General features: G+C 37.5%; 1 protein-coding gene across 3 annotated transcripts; it reads left to right on the forward strand.

Moving 5' to 3' along the window:
* Window positions 1-2,530: 2,530 nt before the first annotated feature.
* On the forward strand, window positions 2,531-21,167 carry STARD4 (StAR related lipid transfer domain containing 4). Of its 3 annotated transcripts, XM_053907152.1 has the most exons (7): window positions 2,531-2,759; window positions 8,813-8,925; window positions 9,434-9,562; window positions 10,500-10,549; window positions 14,650-14,776; window positions 15,616-15,730; window positions 16,633-21,167. In XM_053907152.1, the coding sequence occupies exons 3-7, from the start codon at window positions 9,458-9,460 to the stop codon at window positions 16,860-16,862; spliced, it is 627 nt and encodes a 208-aa protein (XP_053763127.1). In that variant the 5' UTR covers window positions 2,531-2,759; window positions 8,813-8,925; window positions 9,434-9,457; the 3' UTR covers window positions 16,863-21,167. The 3 variants fall into 3 exon arrangements, with proteins under 3 accessions (XP_053763127.1, XP_019306057.1, XP_019306058.1); XM_019450512.2 differs by lacking the exon at window positions 8,813-8,925; XM_019450513.2 differs by lacking the exons at window positions 2,531-2,759; window positions 8,813-8,925 and adding an exon at window positions 2,766-2,953.
* Window positions 21,168-23,016: the final 1,849 nt, after the last annotated feature.

A 23,016-nucleotide genomic window follows, 5' to 3' on the forward strand; every position in this document is an offset into this window, starting at 1 on the left:
CAGAGTCAAATTGTCTAAGTATAGAATTTGTCATATTTCCTGGTTTTGATTTATGGGGGTTTTATTTTTAAATATTTTAAATATTTTTATTTATATTCTACAGTATGTATTATTTGGTTTTATTTTTGATCAAAGAATGTAGAAGCCAGATTTTTTATTTTTTAATTTTCAAGTAGCTGGGGGATATTTGTGCATGTGTGTTTTTATTATTTATTTGTTTGTTTTACTTCTAGATTTATTGTCACCTGAATATATTATTTCTGTGTCTTGCAATTTTTTTGTTTTTCTTTTTGGAAATTCTTTCTTTAGCTATGTTAATATATTCAATCTGATTACAGTCAGGGCTTGGCAGGGAAGCTGTTTTGTGGCTTTAGGGTGACCTTCTATACAGCTAGTCAAGTACATTAGGTCTCTTTTATACTTGAACTCGAGATGGAAAGATTATTTCCCCATTTTCTTTTCTTTTTTTTTTAATGTTTATTTATTTATCTTTTGAGAGAGAGTGAGCGAGAGTGAGCAGGGGGAGGAGCAGAGAGTGAGTGGGAGAAAATCCCAAGCAGCCTCAGGGCTGTCAGCACAGAGTCCCACACAGGGCTCCATCCCATGAACCGTGAGATCATGACCCCAGTAAGTTGCTTAGCCAACTGAGCCACCCAGGTGTTCTTACTTCCCCATTTTCAAACTACGTGGGGGTGGGGGACTCGTTTGTGGCCCTATGTACTACAGTTCCCCTATGAGTACAGTAATAATAGTGCATACCTTACAGGGTTGTTATCAGGATTAAATGAGCTAATATGTGTAAAATGCTTAGCACTGTGCCTGGTGTACAGTAAGCCATCAATAATAGCTCCAGATGATAATATGTTCTTTTTTTCTGAACCTGCAGTTTTGCTTTCCAGTACAAGTCCACTTTGATAGATATAGGGTGGTTTCTAATTACCCCCAACTTCTAACCAAAAATCACAACAGATGAAGAAGAAAAGGCAAAGAAAAACTTCTCTACTGGGCATAAATGGGATGTAATGACTTTATGCAGCACCCCCTAACAATCACAATAGCAACAACAACAAAAGCCAAGTTAATTTTGTTTTAAACATGTTCTACCCGGTTCTGTGAAGAGAATTCACAGAGCTGCTGAGCAATGTGCTTACAGCTGAATCCTAATAACAAGAGGTCCTAATTTTCTACTTGTTGAGGACTTGTTCCTCTCCACCGTTCAACTGTGTAAACCTTCCGGGCAGGGATTAGGTCTTTCATTTGTGGTCCTCACCGCTGTGCACAGGTGCCTGACAGAGAGCGTGAAACACAGCTTGAGTTTTGTGGGGATTGAGAAGTCCCGTATTCGAGTTCTCCAGACCTGAACCAAATTCCAGTTCAGCTACTCAGAAATTAAGTAATCTGCCTTAAGAGTTATGCTTGGGGCTCTATTTACTTGCTTGTTATTATTGGTCAATTATCGTGATCCTTGTTTGCATACATATTTGGATAATAATTTCAGATGGTTGTGGAAAAGTGCTTTGTATAAAGTCTTATACATACTTTATACCTCACTAAATCCACTGAAGAGCCCCCTCAAGGTAGGTGAGTTTTACTGATGATTACATGTGAGATAATGGAAAAGTAATCACCAGCCAAATTATTATTCCTTCTATGGATGAGGTAAGATTTAATAATGAGGTAAGATTTTAAAAATCTGCCAATAATAACTACCAAGTGGTGTTTGGTGATTCTTTTAACGACATTAATTTAAAAATTTATGAATTATTATTTGTTCTCATTGCAAGTCTGTCCAAAATGACTAATGGTGTAGCATTGTATTCCTTCTCATGGTCCTCAAACTACATATCCTAGTAAATATGATTTGTAAACACCTGACATTTAGTGATTTGTCAAACGTCCTATCCGATCCGTGACTTCACAGCCACTGGAAATGTTCCTCATCTTCAAGTAGACGAAAACCAGAATACTTCATGAGGCTGCGAAAGCCACCTGCCACACCCCTTCTCTATTTTCAAGGTGGTCTTTCTGATCTCCCTTTTCTGAGGACAATGTTTGGCGAAAGATCAATTCGCACGGTCGCAGTGACTTTGTTTATAGGCTTTCTCATTCAGCGCTGTCGATTCTAAGCCAGAGGAAGCGGAAAGCCTAAGGATTTGTCATCCTCTGCACGGGTGCCTTCTCTTTTTTACCAGACTTTTTTGGTCCTGGGAGGGGTGCTGCAGCTGCGTGATACTACATCTCCACAGCCCTCTAAATTTAGGCCAGCCTCATCCCTCACTGTCATCACTCACTCCCTCTTGCGTTCGTATTTCTCCCAGTTGGAGTTACTCTTGCAAAATTCTTGCGCCATTAATCCGCCGAGGGATACCCCGCCGGAGCCCGACCCACCCGCCTTCCCACACACCCAGGGAACCCTGCCGGGCTCCTGCCAGCCCACACTCACGAGGAATCATTCCATTTCCTGGCGACCAATCAGGGCTTCGTACGCTGCCGCGCCAGCCAATCCAAGCAAACACACGTTGCCCAGGCCAACTTCGGCCACTTGCTCTCGGGTGCGCCCGGGTTCGAGCTGCGGAAAAACTTGGTACTTTCCAATTGGCTGCAATGGCGGAGGTGGCCCGTAGCCCATTGGCTGCTGCCGCCCCGGCTCTGCCTGGCGTGGAAGCTGAGGGAGCTCCCGAGCGTCAGTGTTGCCCCAAGCCGTGAGTGCGGTGCGGCACGTCACGCCTAGCCACTTACCGCGCCTCGCTTTATCTAAGGTAGCGGTGGGTGGAGGTGCGGAGTTACGGCGGAAGTGAGGCGGCCGGGAGGGGAGGCGACAGGGGCGCCCGGGGCGCCCTGTCCGGGGCGTTTTCCGGAGCTGCTCCGGGCAGCGGGGCGGCGGAGGCCGGCGTGGAGGTCGGGGGTGGCGGACCCCGGCGTCCGGGCGGTGCAGACCTTACAAGTGAGGGAGGTAAGGTATCCCCGGAAGGACCCCAATGCTTGCACCTCGCCTCTCGGCACCGCTCACCAGCTTAAGGACTTGGATGCCTACTAGGCGTTTCTGCATCGCTTAAAAGGGGAAGGGGCAGTAAAAACCTCGCGTCCAGGGCCGCAGTGAAGATTCACTGAGGTCGCGTTCTGTGAGTGGGCACAGTGCTTCCTGGTTCGTAGTAGATGCACAGACAACGTAGGGTCCCATCTTCCCACACCAAGCTCTGACTGAGTGATACTGATAAGAGGCAGCGTTTTCCGGTGCTTAACAATCTTCCAACCCCGATACTAAATGTATTAATTCATCTAAATCGCCAGTAATTTAGTGTTATTATCCCTAATGTACAGTTAAGAAAGATTACCTGAGCTATTTTGGGATCAGGAGCCAGGACAAAATGACAAATTCAGTATGATGTCAGATTTTTTTAATGTAAAGTCTCTTCTAGCTTGTGATCAACTTCCGGTGTTTTACAGAATAGACCTTTAGACTGTGAAGGCAGAAGCCCAGGGTTGGAATTCTGACTCTGTCGCTTATTAGCTGTGTGATTTTGGACAAAGTGACCTAATTTCATTGTTACTACTTTGTAAAATCAGTATAATAGGATCGGCTTTGAAGGTTGTTGATGAGGATTAAATGAAATAATACAATTTAAAGTGGCCAGGAAGACTGGTCACATAGTAAGTGATCAATAAATGTTAGCTATTATTATTTTAAGTAAAGGATTAGAGCATTAGGAGTTCAAAGATGACCTTGGACTCAAACTTAAAGCTGAAATATCATTAGAATTTTTTAAGTTTACTTATTTATTTTGAGAGAGAGGGAAACAGAGAATCCCAAGCAGACTCTGCGCTGTCAGTGCAGAACCCCCATGGGGGATCGAACTCACAAACTGTGAGATGATCTGAGCCCAAACCAAGAGTTGGTTGCTTCACCTACTGAGCCACCCAGGTGTCCCAAGGTATCATTAGAATTTAATATTGCCTTAACTGTTGTAAAAAGTCTCAACATGGTTGTAAAGCTAATACTAAAGCTAAAGTGAGCACTGAAACAGAGGGACATTGGTGACATTGTAGAAGTAGGCTTTTCTGTTGGATTCTTGCTATAGCCAGTCTCAAAAATGAGAACCTACTGTTTTTGAGTTTGAAAAACTAAATTACAAATTCAAAATTGATTGGAAATCAAGGATATGCTGAAATGTTTATGTTAGGTGGAAAAATAATTTAATTTACAAGGCCTTGGTTTGCACAATATCTTGGGGGAAAATCTATGGCATGCTAAATTGAAGCTATTCAACTAAATGAAACCCTTATCAATTGGGAAATTGAAGTTTAAACAATTCTGTTAATAGTTTCTTTCAATGGTGAATTCTGACTTCATATTACATAAGTACGGGTTTTTACAACATTTCACTTTATATTAGAGATTAAAGTGTTTATTATGTTTCATATTTAAAATAGAACCTATGGCCATCTCCTTGTGATGTAAATTTAATGAAAATTGGAGTTGTATTGGTCACAGACTATGATGCTGAGAGATGGCCACAAGACAATTTTTAACTTGGGCAGGCTGCCCGCTTTATGATGGCAGCCACTGTCTACACTAGTGATTGTTGCAAAGACATGGGCATAGGAAACATGAACAAAAAGTTTAGTCTAAAGTAAGGAAAAAAATGAAGGTGGACATTACTGAGCACTGAGGAATAGAACTGTCAAAAGTAGATAACCTTTTCTAAGGAGCTGCTAGATTCTGATATGATTAAGTGGTACCTGTTCTCTGAAATGTTAAGTGATGGAATTGGAGAGTTTCCTGATGTAGGTCGAGAAAGGGAATAAAAGAATTAGTAAGAGGGAGTTCAGAATAGTATTTAGAACATTTTTCTCACATTCTTCACAGATGGAGATTTTAGTAGAGCATATTGTATACTTTCCTTTCAATTAATGTGAGTACCCTGCTTTATTAGGAGAGCATCAAGACCTTGATAATAACTCCATACTGCCCAACCCCCAATTTGGGAATATGTTTTGAGAGATATGTTATGCCTGCCCACACACAGATAGTTCAGACAGTAGCCATATTCTCTTTTGGACTTAATCGTGATGAAAAAAGTCCATGCAAGAATGAACTGCCTGGTTAAATACTTCATTGGGCTAAAAAAGAGCTTTCTGAGTTTACACTTACTTTGTTTTCCTTTCCTACCTCCTACTCCAGTACCCTTAAAAGAGGCTCATTACTAGTTTTTAATGTTTTAGCTTTTGTTGTTGTTGCAATTAAAAATTTATTTAAAAGGTGGAATAAGTCAAATTTGAGAGCAAAGACTGGATTATATCCATTTCTTTAGTTCTAGGACCTGGTATATGCTAGATATTTGGCAAATAGTAGACTTACTTGAGAAATTGCTGTATTTAATTATGGCAAAGAATGTTTTAGTCATTCAGAAGCTCAAGGATGATTGGTGTAAATGGGCCCATCTTAGATATCTTGAGGTATTTCATAAGTGAGGCTAGTAGCTCACCATCTACCTCTTTTTCCCACTTTTATTTACTGGGTTCCTACTGCATGTTAGCTAGACCTAAGGAGGATAACATTGAGCAAGTCACACTTCTTGCCCCAAAAGATTTACAGTTAAATTGGAAAAGATGACAAGTGAATAATTACAGAGTTGCTGTGAGAAACGTTGGTGGGGTAGGGGGAAGCTAACCTAGTTGTTACAGGAGTCCAGTAAAGAAGAGTAGAAATTAGGCAATAAAGCTCAGCCGGATCATAAAAGGGCCCATAAGCCATATTAAGGAGTTTGGACTTTATAGTGATCAGTAAGAGCGATCAGAAAGATTACTAAGGTAAGCACCTCAAAGATTCAGATTCTCATCTTTATAGGTAGTTTTTCTGGCTCACATTTGTGTAATGGATTTGCACAAAGATGATGTTGTCAATGATAATAGCATCTTTACATTTCATCTTTGATTTCTATCAAGGAGTTTTGAAAAAATATCTTATCTGCCAACCACAGGAACCTGGCAGGCAGCCTTTGGGTTTACAGAATATTGTTTGATCATAACAATCCTAGTAATAGATTAGTTTTTCAAGTCTTCTCTAAGAATTTGTGCTTGTTTGTAACATACCCTTGATTAAGGTCGTTGTACTGGCTACCAAGTCAGCTTGAGGGGGAAATCGGATATATTCCTGACTGGCATACTTTTTGAATGAGATCATCCACTTTTTAGTCTTTGGGTGAGATCTATATTTTGCATCACTTACATAGATCCTAAATTCTACATTATTGAATTTTATATATATACTTTGCCATGTTTCTGAAAGGATATACCACCCCAAAATATACCACTTTGGAATAGGGATTATTTTGAGCTGAAGGCAGTCAGCAGCAAATGCAGAAAGAGCTGTTTTCCGTCCCATTACTGCCTAAAAGTAGGACATAAACTTCCCTTTGTGAAGGTCTTCCTTCTCTTCTCTCCTATGCCAGAAGGAGGACAACTCATCACTGGGCACAGAGTTGACACCGTGATTGTCTGAACAAACAAACTTTACTACAATAACTCTTATCTTCTATTAGTTTTCTCTCATATATTTCCTCATAATTTACCACCACTAGAAGCCCAGCCCCCTCTTCCTTTGTTTTATCACTTTTCCACAATTTATCACCCTTTGTTAAAATGGTGTATAAGCCCTAGGTCCAACTGCTTTTTTGGATCTCCATTTCTTTATTGTGAAGGCTTCTGTGCACATAAAAATTAAAATATCAATAGTGAATAAAATGTATATGCCTTTTCTCCTGTTAATATACCTTTGTCAATTTAATTTGTAGGTCTCAGAGACAGAACCTAAGAGAGTAGAGAAAAAGGTTTTTTTCCTCCCCTGCAGTTCTATATCATCTTATTGTTTATCATTTTGAATGTCTTGTGTGCCCTGCTTTATGCTATTTAAATATTGACTACAATATTGATTTATTTCTGTCACCTTTAGTTTTTAGACCGGTGGTTCTCACCCCTGGCTGGATAACAGAATAATTAGCAAGGCTTTTTAACGAACTTAGATTATGGGGGCCTGCTCCAGATCAGGGCCCCTGAATCACACTATCTGCACTGGGCCCTGAAATGCAACATCTAAAAACAGTGTCAAAGAAAACCAGAGGCAGACAGAAGTTAAAGTGGTAAAGGCAAATCTTATTCAAGAACTATTGCAATAATGGAGAATAAACCTCAGTGTAGAACTACAGTCCATTCTGAATACAACAGAGACAAGTGGGGATTTGTTGTCAAGGAGCAGGGTGGGGTGGGTGTCCAGTGGATGGAAAATTGCTAAGAGGAAACATTAGGGGGAAGGGGAATTCTGGCTAAATTGACATAGGATTCGTGCTGAACACAGGGCAGTGTGACAAGATCAAGGGTAGGTTGAGGAATTTTTGAGGGTGAGGGGTTTTCGGTAAACTGGCTCAGCAGGATTCTTGATAGAACTGAACCTTGGGGGCCAAGGACAAGCCTAAGAACAAGGCTTGGTTAAAAAGAGCACTCAGAAGAGACTAGGGAGGGAATCTTTGTTAACAGCAACAACTACTACAAAATGTAACAAAGGTGATCCTGATGTATGCATTTGTCCTTGAGAATTACAGCCCCATTCCCATAGAGGTTTGAGGCTTGACATTTCATGTAGATCTTTTCTTGATCTCCTTTGTAGTAGTAACTTGATGGTTCTGTAAACTGTGCAGCTTTTGCCCAGAAGCTTTTTCTCCTTTATCCTTTTTACTGGAGTGCACCAAGGCATCAAAAGGACACAAAATTAAAATAAAACAATTCTTGTTTTGAAGCAAACACACTTCAACAAATATTAAGGACCTATTGTGTTCCAGGCAGTGTTCTAGTTGGTGGGGAAACACTGGTAAATAAGGCAGACAAAGGCCCCTGCTTTGTTAGTTGAAGATGCGATGGTGAAAGAGTAGAATACAGTACACCAATAAATAAACAGGTTAATTTCATAATGTGATAAGCACCACGAAGAAAATAAAAGAAGGATATAATGATGACTTGTAGAAGGCTGTATTTAAGACAGGAGGTTTAAAATGAAGTTGTCATTACAAGTTGTTATTAGTCATGCTCAGATTTGGGATTTAATAATGCAGCATAGAAATAGCAAGTGCAAAGCCCAAAGTCAGTGACAGGCTTGGCCTATTTGAGGGACAGAAAGAAAACCAGTAGGACAAGAATATTGTAGGCAGTGAGGCTTTGACTTTGAGCTACTGGCTCAATTTCCATTGTAAAAATAAATTGTTAAGATGGGGAAGACTGAGTCAAATTGAGGGAAGCCTGGGGAAGCAAGAGGTACCCACTGGGATGAAGCTCTAACTAGGCTTCTGGATCTGGGACTTTGGGGTGCTGTCTCTCCCCATTTCCCCCTCTCTCCTTTGGTCTTTCCACACTTCAGCCTCAGGATAGCCAGATTTTTTGCATGCTTGCATGTTAATCAAAGACTCCTGGAGCGATTATTCTAAAAGAAACCTGCAGAACTGCATGGACTTTTCTAACCCAGCCTACAAAGTCATGCAGTCACAGACCACTTCTTGATGGGAAGTATATCAAAGAATTTGCAGCAATGTATTAAAACCAACACATTACAGAACCCCTCATTATATTAAGTTTATTATCTTTAAGGCTAGTAATCATTGCTCTTTAAAAACATTGTTGAATAGTAGCTTATCTTTGGAATTGTGAATAATATAGTACTTTTATTTTTTATACAGTTAAAATTATTGCCTTAAAATTATGAACCATTTGTTTATGCTGTACTAGTAGTTCTAAAAGTCTTCCTATGACCTCCTTCCTTACACAGATACCTTACTGAGTCCTGTAACATCTCACTGAATGAAATAAAATATTGAAAACGGTACAGTTCTTCAAACTTTTGAAATTGTTCAGAGTTCTGTAGCCCTATCCTGAAAGAATGTATGAGCAGGTTTCTGCTTGTGCTTGTTGTTCATTTGTTTGCTAGAATGAGTCCTAAATCTGTTGGATGTTAAATTAAAATTTTAATGGCTGAAGCTCTAAGGACTTTTTTAAAGAATTTATTCCTTGTGTATTTATTTTTATAGTTTGGAAACAGCAATTTTTTTTTTCTTTAAGTTATCTAGAATTCTATAATGTATATCTTTTTGTTATATTCTATTAGGAAGGGAAATAGGATTGTGTTTTATTTTTATAGGAATAATTTTAATAACTCAAAATATGTGATTCTCATCCTTGATTAGGTGTTATTCACCTTGGAAGCTTTTAGGAAAACTATGCCCAGGTCCTACTCTCAGAGATTCTGAATAGTTGATTTGGGGTGGGATTCAGGTGTAAGTATCTTTGACAGCTCCCCAGGTGATTCTGTTATGAAGCCAGATTTGAGACTCCTCGGTCTACTGCGTCAAACTGTGATCTTTGCTGATGCTAATCCTTGTCTCTGTAACAGGAAAAAGGAAAAAAGAAAAAAAAAATGGAAGGCCTGCCTGATGCTGCTGACTTTGCAACTAGACTTAAAAACACTCTCATCCAGTATCATAGCATTGAAGACGATAAGTGGCGAGTTGCCAAGAAAATGGTAAGTTATTTAAATTACTTCTATTTGGGGTTTATCCTTTATCTAATGAGTTGGTTGATGACTTTCAAAATGGTAAGGGAAAATAGGACCATTCTTTGGAAAGATGTGCAGGATAGATAATTATGCTAATAAAATCAGTGTTTTTACATCTCACCAAGGCAAAAACGTAATAATCCTGTACTGCTTTCATTACTGCTTTAGCTAGCGGACATGAGAATAGACTCTTGGCAACAAGAGCCTATAGTATAGCTTCTAAAGTCAACATATAGAATGTATGGATAGTTTGGAAGAGTTTCAGATATTTCAGTAAGCCTGTGAGGGTGGCCATTTCGTTTTCTTTCTTACCAGTGGGACTTGTCCAAACTATCACATGGCTGAGTGTTGACAGAAGTAGCCCTGGATCCAGGACTCTTGCAGTGAAGCACTCTAGCTTGTCTGATGGTCAAGATTTCTTGGGAAATGATCAGAAAAAGGATGTAGGGACTAATTCAAGGTAGCACTGCCATAATAGCTGTGACCTGTTTGATTTAAAAAAATATACATGAGCAAGGTCAGAATGAAATATTCAGCATTCCTTTTGTCTTAGTCTAAATGTGTCAGTAATGGTAAATAGATAAGATTGGAGTGAGGCAAATAATAATGGCTGGCAAGACAGAGCCTTCACTGGATCTTAACAGTGTTTGGATCTCATTAAGCTACTAAAAAATCTTTTTTGGAGGTCTGTACTTTAAGGAAGATGTGAAGAACTTTAGGAAACAGAAGAAATTCAGATATGGATCATTTGATGGCATAAAAGACTTCTATGTATCTCTTTGAATATTTACTTAAGTTTTATTTTAATGCAAGGACATGCTCTGCAATTTGAAATTGTTGGTTTTATGTCCACATTTCTAGCTAGGTGATTATTTATGTCCATATACTGTTTTTATTTTTCTAGAAAGATGTAACAATTTGGAGAAAACCTTCAGAAGAATTTAATGGATACCTGTAAGTAAATTCTTCTAGTTTTATGTAGCTCTTAAGACATTGCCAAATTTCCTATATATAAATGATCACTAAATCATCATTGCCAGTGAAATTTGGCTTTAATATTTTAAACTTTCTGGGAAGCAAATCACCTTATGAATTCAGAGTCTTAAAATGTCTATATCCCTTGTGGACTGAGGTGGTGGTAAGGGAATCATAAATAATGATATCAAATGGCCGATAAAATCTTAACTTCTTAGCATGTTGTATAAGACCTTTCTAGTCTTCTATATTTACTCAGTGCTATAGCATACTTTATTCTAAGAATTCATCTTAAAGAAATCATAAGAAAGATAATAGTTGAGTACTTATCTCTTCCATCACAGCATTACTTACAATATTAAAAATTACAAACAACTTGAATAATCAATAGAGAATGGTTAAATTTTGAAACGTGGTATCTTACAGTCTTTAAAAACTACATTTTAAAATATTATTTAAAAACCCAAGAAAATGCTCACATTGTAATGTAAAGTGAATAAAGCAGAATACCAAATTGCAGGTAGCACAATTGTGAGTTGACTTTATATATATTTTTAAATTTTTTTTAATGTTTATTTTTGAGAGAGAGAGAGAGAGAGACAGAGTGCAAGGTGGGGAGGAGCAGAGAGAGAGGGAGACACAGAACCCAAAGCTCTAGGCTTTGAGCTGTCAGCACCAGAGCCCGACACAGGGCTCAAACCCACAAACTGCAAGATCATGACCTGAGCTGAAGTTGGCCACTTAGCCGACTAAGCCACCCAGGTGCCCCTATATACTTTTATATATTAAAATGTTTTTACTTGGAGCTCCTGGTGGCTCATTCAGATGTGCGTCTGACCCTTGATTTCAGCTCAGGTCATGATCCCAAGGTTGTGGGATCAAGCCCCGTGTAGGACTCTGTGCTGATAGGGCAAAGCCTGCTTGGGATGCTGGCCTTCCCTCTGCCCCTCCCCTGCTTGCTGGAGCACACATGTGTGCACGCTCTCTGTCTCTAAAATAAAAAAATAAAAAATAAATGTTTTTACTTAACACCAAACATATACCTCTAGATTGCAGTTTTATATGTGATTTTTGTTTCCATTTTTTTTGGTATTTACATATAGTTGAACACGAATTACGCTTTTAACCAGAAAAAAAATAATTGTTTTTTAAAGCCAGTGGAGACAATTGCCTTGTGTAATTGCAGTGTAATGTTCACATCCTTGGGACTCAGCCCTTTTAAAAATAAAACTGTTCTGAAGTATAATACCAAAGATAGCATTTCCAGAAAAATGAGTTATACAATATTTATGTTAAGGACCAGGAAACTGGAGTTGCGGATTAAGCATTGTAAGCAAGTGTGAATTAATCATTTAGATCACCAATTCCCAGTAGGGGTTGAAAAGCATAAAAAGTGCCAAGAGAGCATTACACTTGGTGATTTGAGAGAACTTCATAGAAGAGTCAGCATATGAGCTGACCTTTAAAGGAGGAATGGCTATTTCTTAGGGAATGAAGAACTGATTCGTATTCCAGGCAGAGGGGATTGCATCTCCTCCAGAAACACACATGGGAAACACTCTAAGGAGTTTGTTTAGGGAAATAGAAGTTGTGTTCGTATAGCTGGAGCATAAAGTAAGGGTGAGGAGAGCATATGTCTGAAGGATTTTTGAATTCTAGAATAAGAAATTCAGTATTGCACTTACCCTTGTTTACCCCTGACCTCCCAGGTCCTCAAAGATTTTGAACTTCCTCTGATAGCACTGCGAAAAATGGAACATGGAAATGAGTGTGGAGAGTTTAGAGAAGAGGTTTTGCCCTGGGAATCCATGGCTAGCTTTTTGAAGTTTCCTTAAGATCATATATATAATTTGGGGTCAATGTTACATTCCTGGGAAGAGATCTTTGGCTTTTTTTTTTTTTTTTTTTTTTTTTTTTTTAAAGAAACTTAAAGAGACATGTGATCCAAAGAGCTAGAAATGGTTGCAGTGTCGAGTTGGACGCAGAGTGGCCTAACTAAGTGGGAGTTGATAAGGGCAGGTGAACGTGACAGAGATCTAAAGGTGGTGGAGGTAATGATAGCTAACATTTATTGAGAGCCAAATATTGTCCTGAGCACTTTACATTTAGGAAGTCATCTTGATAAAACATGGTGACTTTAGTTGTGACTACTGAAATAGGGTTGAGAGAGTCCAAGTTGAATCCCACATATCTAATTTGGGTGACTGGATTAACTTGTATTGCCCCCACTCCCACCATCCACCCAAAGTTAGAGAACACAGGAGGGAAGAGCAGATTTAGGATAGGGGAGACAATATAAGTTTGAGCTGGAAGCATTTACAAGATGATAAAACAGCTTCAGATGCTTTAAAAAAACTTTTAGAGGGGCGCCTGGGTGGCTCAGTAGGTTAAGCGTTCTCCTCTTGATTTCAGCTCGGGTCATGATTTTGTGGTTCTTGAGATCGAGCCCCATGCCAGGCTCTGCACTGACAGTGTGGAGCCTGCTTGGGATTCTCTCTCTCCCCCTCTCTCTGCCCCTCCCCCATGCACATGCATGCTCTCTTCTCTCTCTCCCTGAAAATAAATAAATACACTTAGAAAAAAGACTTTTAGAAAGATCCCCCTCTGAAAGGTTACTGATAGAGTTAAAGCTGGTCTATCTCTCATTTCTTCTCTTTTCTTTCCTCCCCAGTTAACTAGTATCTTAAAGTGTATGTTATTCCTGTTTTATTCTTTGACCACATATGTGTGTGTGTTTCCGTCAGTAATTTCCTTTAATTTTTTCCATTTAACATTGTGTTTTCAAGATTTAGCCATGTTGTTACATGTAGACCTATTCTTCCATGTTCATAAGAAAATGCTGCGATGTGTTTACCTGTATTTGCAAATTTGCCTACTGACAAATTTTTAGGTTGTTGTCAGTTATCCCTTATAAGGTACAGTGCTATAGTAAACTTCTTAGGTATTTGTCTCCTACACACGTGTGATTTTCTTTGGGCGTGCACCTGGGTTGGCTATACTAGACGTTAACCAAATTGCTCTCTAAAGTGATGGTAGCAGTCTGAGAGTTCTCATTCCCTTCCATTCAGTACTGGTTATGTTTTTAATCTCTGCCAATCTCAGGGGTGTGAGATGGTATCTTGTTGCTATTTGCTTGATTATGAGTGAAGTTGAGCATCTTTTCTAAATTTATCGACATTTCAGGGCAATCTTAACGTATCCTTTGCCCATCTTTTCTTTAGATTATATTTGTCTCATTAGTTTATAGGAATTAATTATGTATTCTCTGTAATAATTATGTCTGTTCATATGTGTTGCACATGCCTTCTTCCAGTCTGTGCTGGTTTTAAAAGAAACTTACTAATTTTGTCATTTGTGATATGCAAGTTTTTAATTTCAACTGTCTCATATTATTTGTGTTTTTGTGTGATTTATGTATTCAAGAAATCCCCCTGTATCTTGAGTTCACAAAGTTCAAAGTTTTAAATTTTATGTGGTGGTTTTTAGTCTATCTGGAATTAATTGTTTTGAATGCTGTCAAGTAGCGGTTCAGTTTTTAATTTCTCTATTAGGATAAGTGTTGAATCAAAGCACCATTTATGGAATAGTACATCCTTTCCCCATTGATATGTAATGCCACCTTTGAAACATGCCAAGTTCTGATAAAATTCACGAGCCAATCCTCGGTGTTCTCTTCCTGGGTGACCTATTTTTCTTTTCTTGTCATAAAAAAGTTTTTGAAAGAGCAAAAATATATGTATACTAATAACAGTTAGAGCATAACTGAAAAAAGAACAGCATACAAAATAGATGAAGCATTAGCGTTCTGCCAACTGTTTTCAGCTATCCCGTAACGTGAAGGTACTTTACTATGTTCATGACAACATAATTTGCCATGCATATCTTATCAGATTTGAGGGCAAACAGTACAGTCTGATAAAATAATTGACATCACTACATTTATCAGAAAAACAGTTGGGATTTACTCCCTTTAAAAAATCTTTGTTAACTTGTACTCTTTTTGAAGTTAGCTCTGAACGATGTGGGCATGCTGAGATTTTTCATTCTAATAGCATTTGACTTTAATATTCTTTCTCCAGTTTCAAAGCCCAAGGTGTTATAGATGACATCGTCAATAGTGTAATAGACCATATACGCCCCGGTCCCTGTCGCTTGGATTGGGACAGCTTAATGACTTCAATGGATATTTTGGAACACTTTGAAGAGGTATTTATTTAGAAACATTACTTCAGATTGTGTGTGTGTTTGTGAGAGAGAGGCAGAGAGACAGATGAGCATGTAAGCATGAGCATGTATACATACACGTATTCATTGCTTTGAGAGTAGGTAGTCATGGCAAAGATCTCATAGGGGAATCCTTGATGCCTTTTAAAAAGCTTGAGTTTCCTCATATTAACTAATGAATATTCGTCAGAAGTGAATTTGTTTTCCACAATAGCTCTACCCTTGCTGCTTAAGAAAATTGTCAGCGTCTTTAATGAGGCTTTGAAATCTAAAATTCTGAAAACACCACCATCGTATTCAGGTTTCTAGGTAATTGTATGTTTTTCCATTAATTATTAAGCCAAAATTAAAGACCAAAGATAAAAATGCCACCTTAGGCATTAGAGAATTATGTAACCAAAGTGGGTTGTCTTCTTTTTCTATTTTTATTAATTCATTCTTGCCATGTTTGAATTTCTTTATTGAACTATTTGGTGTTTTAGTCCAAGGATTTGTGGATTTTATTTTAAACACCTGTAGTCTACACCATCTATTTCCATGTTGAATATCATATAGGATAAAAGGCCACTGTATTGAATTAGAGATTTGGATACTGGGCAACTTAACTCTTTGTGTTTTGATCATATATCTTATTCACAAACATACAGTAGCAGTGATATTTAGAATAGAGATCTAAACCTGTAAGAATCACTGTAAGAATTGTTATCAATAATAATTATAATACATTTTAAATGAGTATCAGTTTTTTACTAAAGATTAATTAGTGATACATGAGTCAATATATATTTCCTTAGTAATACCTCTTACCTGTTCCCTTTCAGAATTGCTGTGTGATGCGTTATACTACTGCTGGCCAGCTTTGGAATATAATTTCCCCAAGAGAGTTTGTTGATTTCTCCTACACTGTGGGCTATGAAGAAGGGCTTCTATCCTGTGGTAATTATATCAAAACCTTAAACTTTTTTTCATTTGTTTTAAATATTTGAGTTTTCTAGGCTGGATGTTTCTTTCTACGTGAGATATATTTTCAGCCTTCACACTTATTTTGTAATCACTTTAAGCTTTGCAAACACCCTAGGAAGTAAAATAACAATATCAAGTAGGGTTTGGGAATCTTTCTGGTAAGTTTTTTTTTCTCAGTTACATGGTAGCTTCCACGTTGTGGCTGACAAATATGAGTTAAATGACTGCCTATGAGAAAGGGATATAGTAAATGGATTTCCTTTTAAGTCACTCTCAGAAAACAACTTCTTAGTCATATCCATAGAAAGAATAGACTTGGTATGTGTTAGAGTGTTTTTCTTTCCTTGAGCTGTATAATAGTTGTCTTCTAAAAATTAAAAATACTGCTCTTAGAAGGCTCCTGCTTTCTGAAATAGATCTATAGGTAAATTGATCTTTTTTTTATGTGTAGTATATACTTGAGTTGGCAGTTGTAGGTAAGTATCTCCTTGTTCACTCTTAACCAGCCAGTACCAAAGTTGGATGTGGTAGTGCCTTTAGGGAGTAGTGGTGGGACCATAGTTTTGATTTTTGGTACCTTGAAGCCTGGATGCTACAGCCACAATTCATAGTTTCCAAGGAGTTACCAGGATGACATAATGTTACCTATTCTGATGTGACTAGAACTTTCCCCATTACCTACTTACCAGCCCCCTGCCAGAATTCTAGTTGGTAATTATCTTTTTCATTCTTCCATGGTCACTCTTAGGGCTTAGTTTTTCATCTACATGGATAAGAAGAAAAATAGTTAAACAAGATATCTGATGATAATTTTTAATGAGAGTTTTAGACTAATCTCAGTCACTGCTAAGTGTTAATTTAAAATTTCCTTGTAGGGGTAAGTCTTGACTGGAGTGAAAAGAGACCAGAATTTATTCGTGGATATAACCATCCCTGTGGTTGGTTTTGTGTTCCGCTTAAAGACAATCCTCACCAGAGTCTTTTGACAGGCTATATTCAGACGGATCTGCGTGGGATGATTCCGCAGTCTGCAGTCAACACAGCCATGGCAAGCACTTTAATCAACTTCTATGGTGATTTACAAAAAGCCTTACAAAAGGCATAATATGTTTAAACTTGTAGTATAGTAGACCCCAGAGTCAACTTTTGCTCTCAGCTGCGTGGCCTGTAAAAATCATCCTTTCCTCTCCTCCATGTAGCCTGTGGAAACATTTGAGATGATTTGTTGGTTTATTTTATTCCCAAACTAAATAGTTATCTAAGAGAGGGCATTTCAGTTTTCTTAAATAGTTATTTGCACAGTGTTTGGTACAGCAGTGTGTCTGAGCATGGGGAGTATGACAGAGATCCATGAAGAAGTAGGTATACTTCTTTGACCTAAACTCTTTAGAAACTGAGTAGTGACTCAGTATGAATATTTTGCCTGCTTGGAAATTAGAGAAAGCATAAGCTTCATGCTATTAGTTAAAATCATCTATTTTAGAGGTTTATGAACATTTTATAAGTTTTAACTTTTTCTGGAAGTTAAATATTAGTGTTTTACTTTGGTATGCTGTATGAGTTTGTCAATATCTTGGACAAAAGAAAAAAGCTGTTTATATTTTGTAAAGGTGATTTTCATTGTCAGTTGACTTGCACTACTTTATAAGTATTGAAAAAATCAGAAATAAAAATAAAGTAACTATAAATACAATTCAAATACAATTCTGTTTTGATACCTAGATAACATTATTTTGTGGATATCTTTAAAAATGTATTTGTGTCTTTCTGTGAGTTTATTTTGGAAGTCTTAAAAAGCATTTATGCATGGATAAGACAGTACAAAACTGCCAAATGTGTGCTGGGGACACCACATTGATTGGGTTGTGTGAAAGGGTTGGGGGTATCCTCTATTCACCAACAGAAAATTATCTGTCTATAAAGTCAAATTCAGTGAATGTTTTCTTCATGTTTCATTTTTTTAAAGATAAGCCCTCAAGAAATAGCTTTAATTCTGAGAAGTATCTGATATTCTTTAGGAAAATAATGAGATTTTCAGTCTTTCTCATTTGACCCATGTTCATGTTTCAAAGTATCACTCACCTCATAAAGTATTACTGACTACATCATAAACATTGTGACAGATCTTCATCTGGTGCTTTAACAAATGCATTCATAGATTTATCCACATGCCTAGATGAGTCATTTTATAACTAGCATGGATGAGAATAGGTCCCTTGAGTCTAGGGCTGCCTTAAATGAACATTCCTGAATAATTTTAACATTCCAAATGATTCTTTGGCTTTTGAACTAACCACCTGGTTTACTTTTAAAATGAGATCTTGAGGCAACTCATTCAGTGTAGCCATGAAGATGTGTGTATTTATGTTCGTGTATGGGCACACGTTTTGAAATCTATCTTCGTGTTCAGTGTGAGTTCTTTATGTGGTACTATTACTGTTTCCATCATTTGTTTCTCCTTCTCCTCCTCCTCCCTTCCTCCTCTCTCTCCTCCTCCTCTTTTTTTCTCTTCCTTCTCCTCCACCTCTCCCTCCTTCCTTCCCTTACTCCCCTTCTTATTCTCCTTCTCCTTTTTCTCCTTTTTGATTAATATATTCCAGTGTGCTGTCTAGGATGGCAAAATACCAGCAGATGTCCAGTTACAGGGTGCCCAGATTGTGTGAGGGATTTGTGATTAGATTGCCTGAACTGGGTACCCCCAAAGCAAATAAACTGTCCACTCAGCAACTCTAATGTTCTCTTTGTCCTTTTCAACTTATACCTCCAATTAGTGATTACATAATCCACTGTAGAATTGGACCCATTGCACATAAAAGGACACTCATGGAAACATTTTTATTGCAATATTGAGTCATATGATAGTTTGAGAAATAGTATTTGAATTACCTGAAATGTATATGCAGCTTCTAGATGGCACTTTAGATCTGCTACATTCTAGCTGTACTTCTTTTTTTTTAACAGCCTTATTGAAATATAATTTACATGCTATACAACTTACTGGTTGTAAGTATACAATCCAGTAATTTTTGAATACATCTATAATTGTGCAGCCATCACCACAATCCAGCTTTAGAACATTTCCATCAACCAAAAAGATCCCTTTGCCTATTTGCAGGCTCATATCTAACCAAAGTTTAGCATAGTTGCCAGCATACAGGGGATGAGAAAGATTACAGCAGGTTTTATTTGGTTTTGTTTTTAAGAGTAGATTCTAAGTTCAGGTACCTCGTGGTAATATTTTAAATATGTTACCTGAAATACCATAATTATACAAAAATTTAATAATATGGGTTGGGATTACTATTAACATATAATTGAGTCTGCTTTTTCTGTACAGTGCTGTAGAAGAATGGAAAACTAATGTGAGCCGTATATATAATTTAAAATTTTCCAGTGGCCACATGAAAAAGATAAAAAGAAACAGGTGAAGTTAATTTTAATAATGTAATTTATTTAACTCAGTAGATCCCAAACATCATTTCAACAAATAATCAGTGTGAAAACTCAATAAGATAGATTACATTCTTCTTTGTTACTAATTCTTTGAAATCTCGTGTGTATTTTACTTACTTGGATTAGCCACATTAAAAAAAAATTTTTTTTAAATCTTTTTTAAATCTTTATTTAAATCTTTTTAAATTTTTTTAAATCTTTATTTATTTTTAAGAGGGGAGCGGGGAGGGGTACAGAGAGAGGGAGATATAGAATCCAAAGCAGGCTCCAGGCTCTGAGCTGTCAGCACAGAGCCCGATGCGGGGCTCAAACTCACAGATCGTGAGATCATGGCCTGACCTGAAGTCAGACACTTAACTGACTGAGCCACCTAGGTGCTCCTTGGATTAGCCACATTTTAAGTGTGCATTATCAACATTGGGCCAGTGGCCTGTATTTAATAGCACAGTTCTCTAGTATATGTATTAATTTGTGTTTTTATAATATGAAGTAATGAATTTCATGGAATTGCTCTCTTAAATACAAAATTTTTTTCTAATCTCTGGAGCCTTCAATGCTTGCTAAATGGGGACTTCTGAACATTAGAAATAAATCAGTTTGTAGTTGTTAATAATATAACAATTATAGCCAAAAAATGTTTTCCTTTAAATATAATTAATTTTTGTAGGGCAGTTAATGAAACAAAAAATATAATCTGCCTTGTTAGGTGGTTGATTATTTTTCTCTAGCTTATAGCTAGTTTGTATTAGAAACACATTTACACAGGGAATACTTGGCATAGTACTGTTTTCAGTACTTGTTACCTACTTTTTTAAGGACATTAGTTTCATACAAAAAAATAATAATTTATCATAACTGATACTTTTGGATGAAGTATTAGTTTGCATTGATAACTAACTCTTGATTAACCCTTGGAGTTTAACACAATACTTAGCAAAAATAATTGCAGGAATTTACTGGTTGCAGTTATGTATAATATGAACTGCTAGAGTGTTAAAGAGAGATTGTAAATGTTAAAAATCTCTTCATTTTACTGTTGACTGATGTTGGATGTATTTGAAATTGTAGATTTCTACATGTAAGATTATCTCCCAGTAAAAATAATTTTCTTTTTCTCCCTCCTCCCTCTTTCTTTATTAACTGAAGGACAAAGTATCAATACTCAGGTTGAATTAAATTCACATCTCAGACAAAAACCTCTGTAACTGAGGTTGCCTCTGGAGAAGATGGGAAAACATTGCACAGTTTAAGCCTTTAATTATTTGTTGAGCTTTTAGGTATGAGTAATTCCCTTTGATGTAAACAAAAACTTTACCTGTTTACTCAAGAGCACACTAGCACCCTTAGAATCAGTGGTTAAAATCCAGATCCTTTTACTTACATGGATTCTGCAGGTATCCCAACCCAATGGATAAATTATGGAATCCAGAGAAGTTAGGGGACTTGACCGGGTTTCCATCAGAATGTGTGTCGTATAATCACTCGTCTGCTGTATTTTTCCCTTGCCTTTCTTACTCAACTTCTAGAAGTGGGGGGTGGTGGAATCTGAGCATAGAAGAAACATAGGAAGTTGGAATTATAATTCATTATTTTGTTGTTTCCAAAGATTTTACGTGTATAGTCAAATAAAAGTTTGTCTCTTGCAATTCAATAAAAGCTATACTATATATAGATTTTATTTTTTAAAAAGTTTATAATTCTTTTATGAGCCAATATGAAACTGGAACCTTTAATAAAAGCATGTTTTAATATAAACTGTGTATTTATTTTTAAATTGCTATGAAATATTTCAGAATAAAATTACTAGACATTCATAATCATTGACACTGTCTGAGTTGTATTAACCTTAAGTACTGGCAAATAGTTTCATGTATCTGAACTTAAAGTATGTAATTTAACTTTTTAAACTCTTACAAAAGAAAAATATAAACTGGAAAATAAAGATTAGTAACTCACATGCTTATCTCGCACCAAAGTCTCATACAATATTAGCCAAAATACTGCTGAATTTTGGTTTGCTATTATATAGCCAAGATGATGATGAATGTGATATTCCCTTATTTCAGTAACATATACACAGGGTTTGTTGTACCCACGTTTAAATAACTGTGTTAACTTGGCTAGGAATTGTCATAATTTCATTTGAAGTTGAAGAAATCCAGAAGTGAAGTGATGACACGGACCCTTGATCTATGTTACCACAAAGTATTATGGGTATTGTGGGCAGTATGCACTAGAAAATAATCACTATGACATGGTTTCAACAAACAGTATTTTTTCTCATTTACTAAAAAATCTGGATATAGGTAATTTAGGGTTTATCAGCTCAAAGATGTCAGGGCCAGAGTTTCTACAGTTTTTATCTTTCTCTCATAATGATAAGGTGACTGACTAGCCCTGAAAATTACATGTGCATTCAAGTCAAGAAGCAGGGGAAGGCATGGCAACATGCACTGGTCTCTTCTATCAGGGAAGCAAACGCTTTCCCAGAAGCCTCCACTAGCTCTCTTCTCCAGTAGTCTCTGCCACATGACCCCCCCCCCCCCCCCCGCCCCGGCTGTAAGGATGGTTAGGGAGGCAAGCATAAGAATTTCCAGCCTCTTGAAGAGAGGGATGGTGATGAATGACTCTTTGGATAGCCAACCATAGCATCTCTTAGTGGATCAGCTCTGGAAAGTGTGTATAAGGCTCTTTCAAATGTCAGTAGGAAAATGATAAGACTACCAAAATAGAAATGAAAATAGCAAAGTAGTCATTCACTTCATGAAAAACTTACTGGGCCTCTTTTACATGATAGACACTACATAGCTATTCTTAGAAGCAACGGAGCTGCTTCTGTAGGTTAATTTTTTTTAATGCTTATTTATTTTTGAGAGAGAGAGACATAGTGCAAACAGGGGAGGGGCAGAGAGAGAGGGAGACACAGAATCCAAAGCAGGCTCCAGGCTCGGAGCTGTCAGCACAGAGCCTGATGCGGAGCCCAAAATCACGAACTCAGATCATGACCTGAGCTGAAGTCGGATGCTTACCTGCCTGAGCCACCCAGGCACCCCATCTGTAGATTGTTAATGGCTGGTGTCAACAAGAATGACCTGTTTCTATTACACTGTAATATTTTCAGAATATATAATAGGTGTTATTCTATTCCCCATAAGAGAATTATCTTATTCTATTCCCCTGGAGCAAAGGGTCCACTATGGATGAAGCCTTCTGTAGCTATGAGATGACAGAAAATTGCCGGAACACATGACCTGCAAATGTATCCCAGGAGTTGGAGGGTGGATGGATCCGTGCTACCTGTGTTATCAGCTGCACAGGTAATTAGGGGGGTGTGGTGTGCTAGTAAAAATAATGTTGGAAGCATAGTGTAAAAGTGCTAAACTAGGCTTTTTAGTCATTATTTGGATAGTATTTTTTTTCAGGAGCTTTACCTTCCTATTTAGGTTTTGATTTAGTGACAGCCCTTAAGTACAAGGCAGCTGATTTTTTATGAAAGGAAGTAGTCCAGAGGTTGTGCAAAACTAGGTTGAAATAAAAATGTGTTCATATGGTTGGAAATGGACTTGCAGATGGGAGAGGTTATTTTTCTCTAGCATTTCCCACCATTGAGAAGTCACTGTTCGGGGTAAGTGTGTCTTTGCCACAAAGCATTTTGGACCCAATGGTAGTAGCAAGCTGCAATTCTGAGAGTTAGCCCCACTGTCACATGATTCCCTTCCCCACAGATAATCTCACACAAATGCTCGCCCACTGACTGGCCAAGCTCAAGGCTTTCAGCTCTTTTTACAATTCATGCTGTTAACAAT

This window comes from Panthera pardus, unplaced genomic scaffold (assembly GCF_024362965.1).
Source record: "Panthera pardus isolate Hobbes unplaced genomic scaffold, ASM2436296v1 HiC_scaffold_2, whole genome shotgun sequence".
Classification (NCBI taxonomy): Eukaryota; Metazoa; Chordata; class Mammalia; order Carnivora; family Felidae; genus Panthera; species Panthera pardus.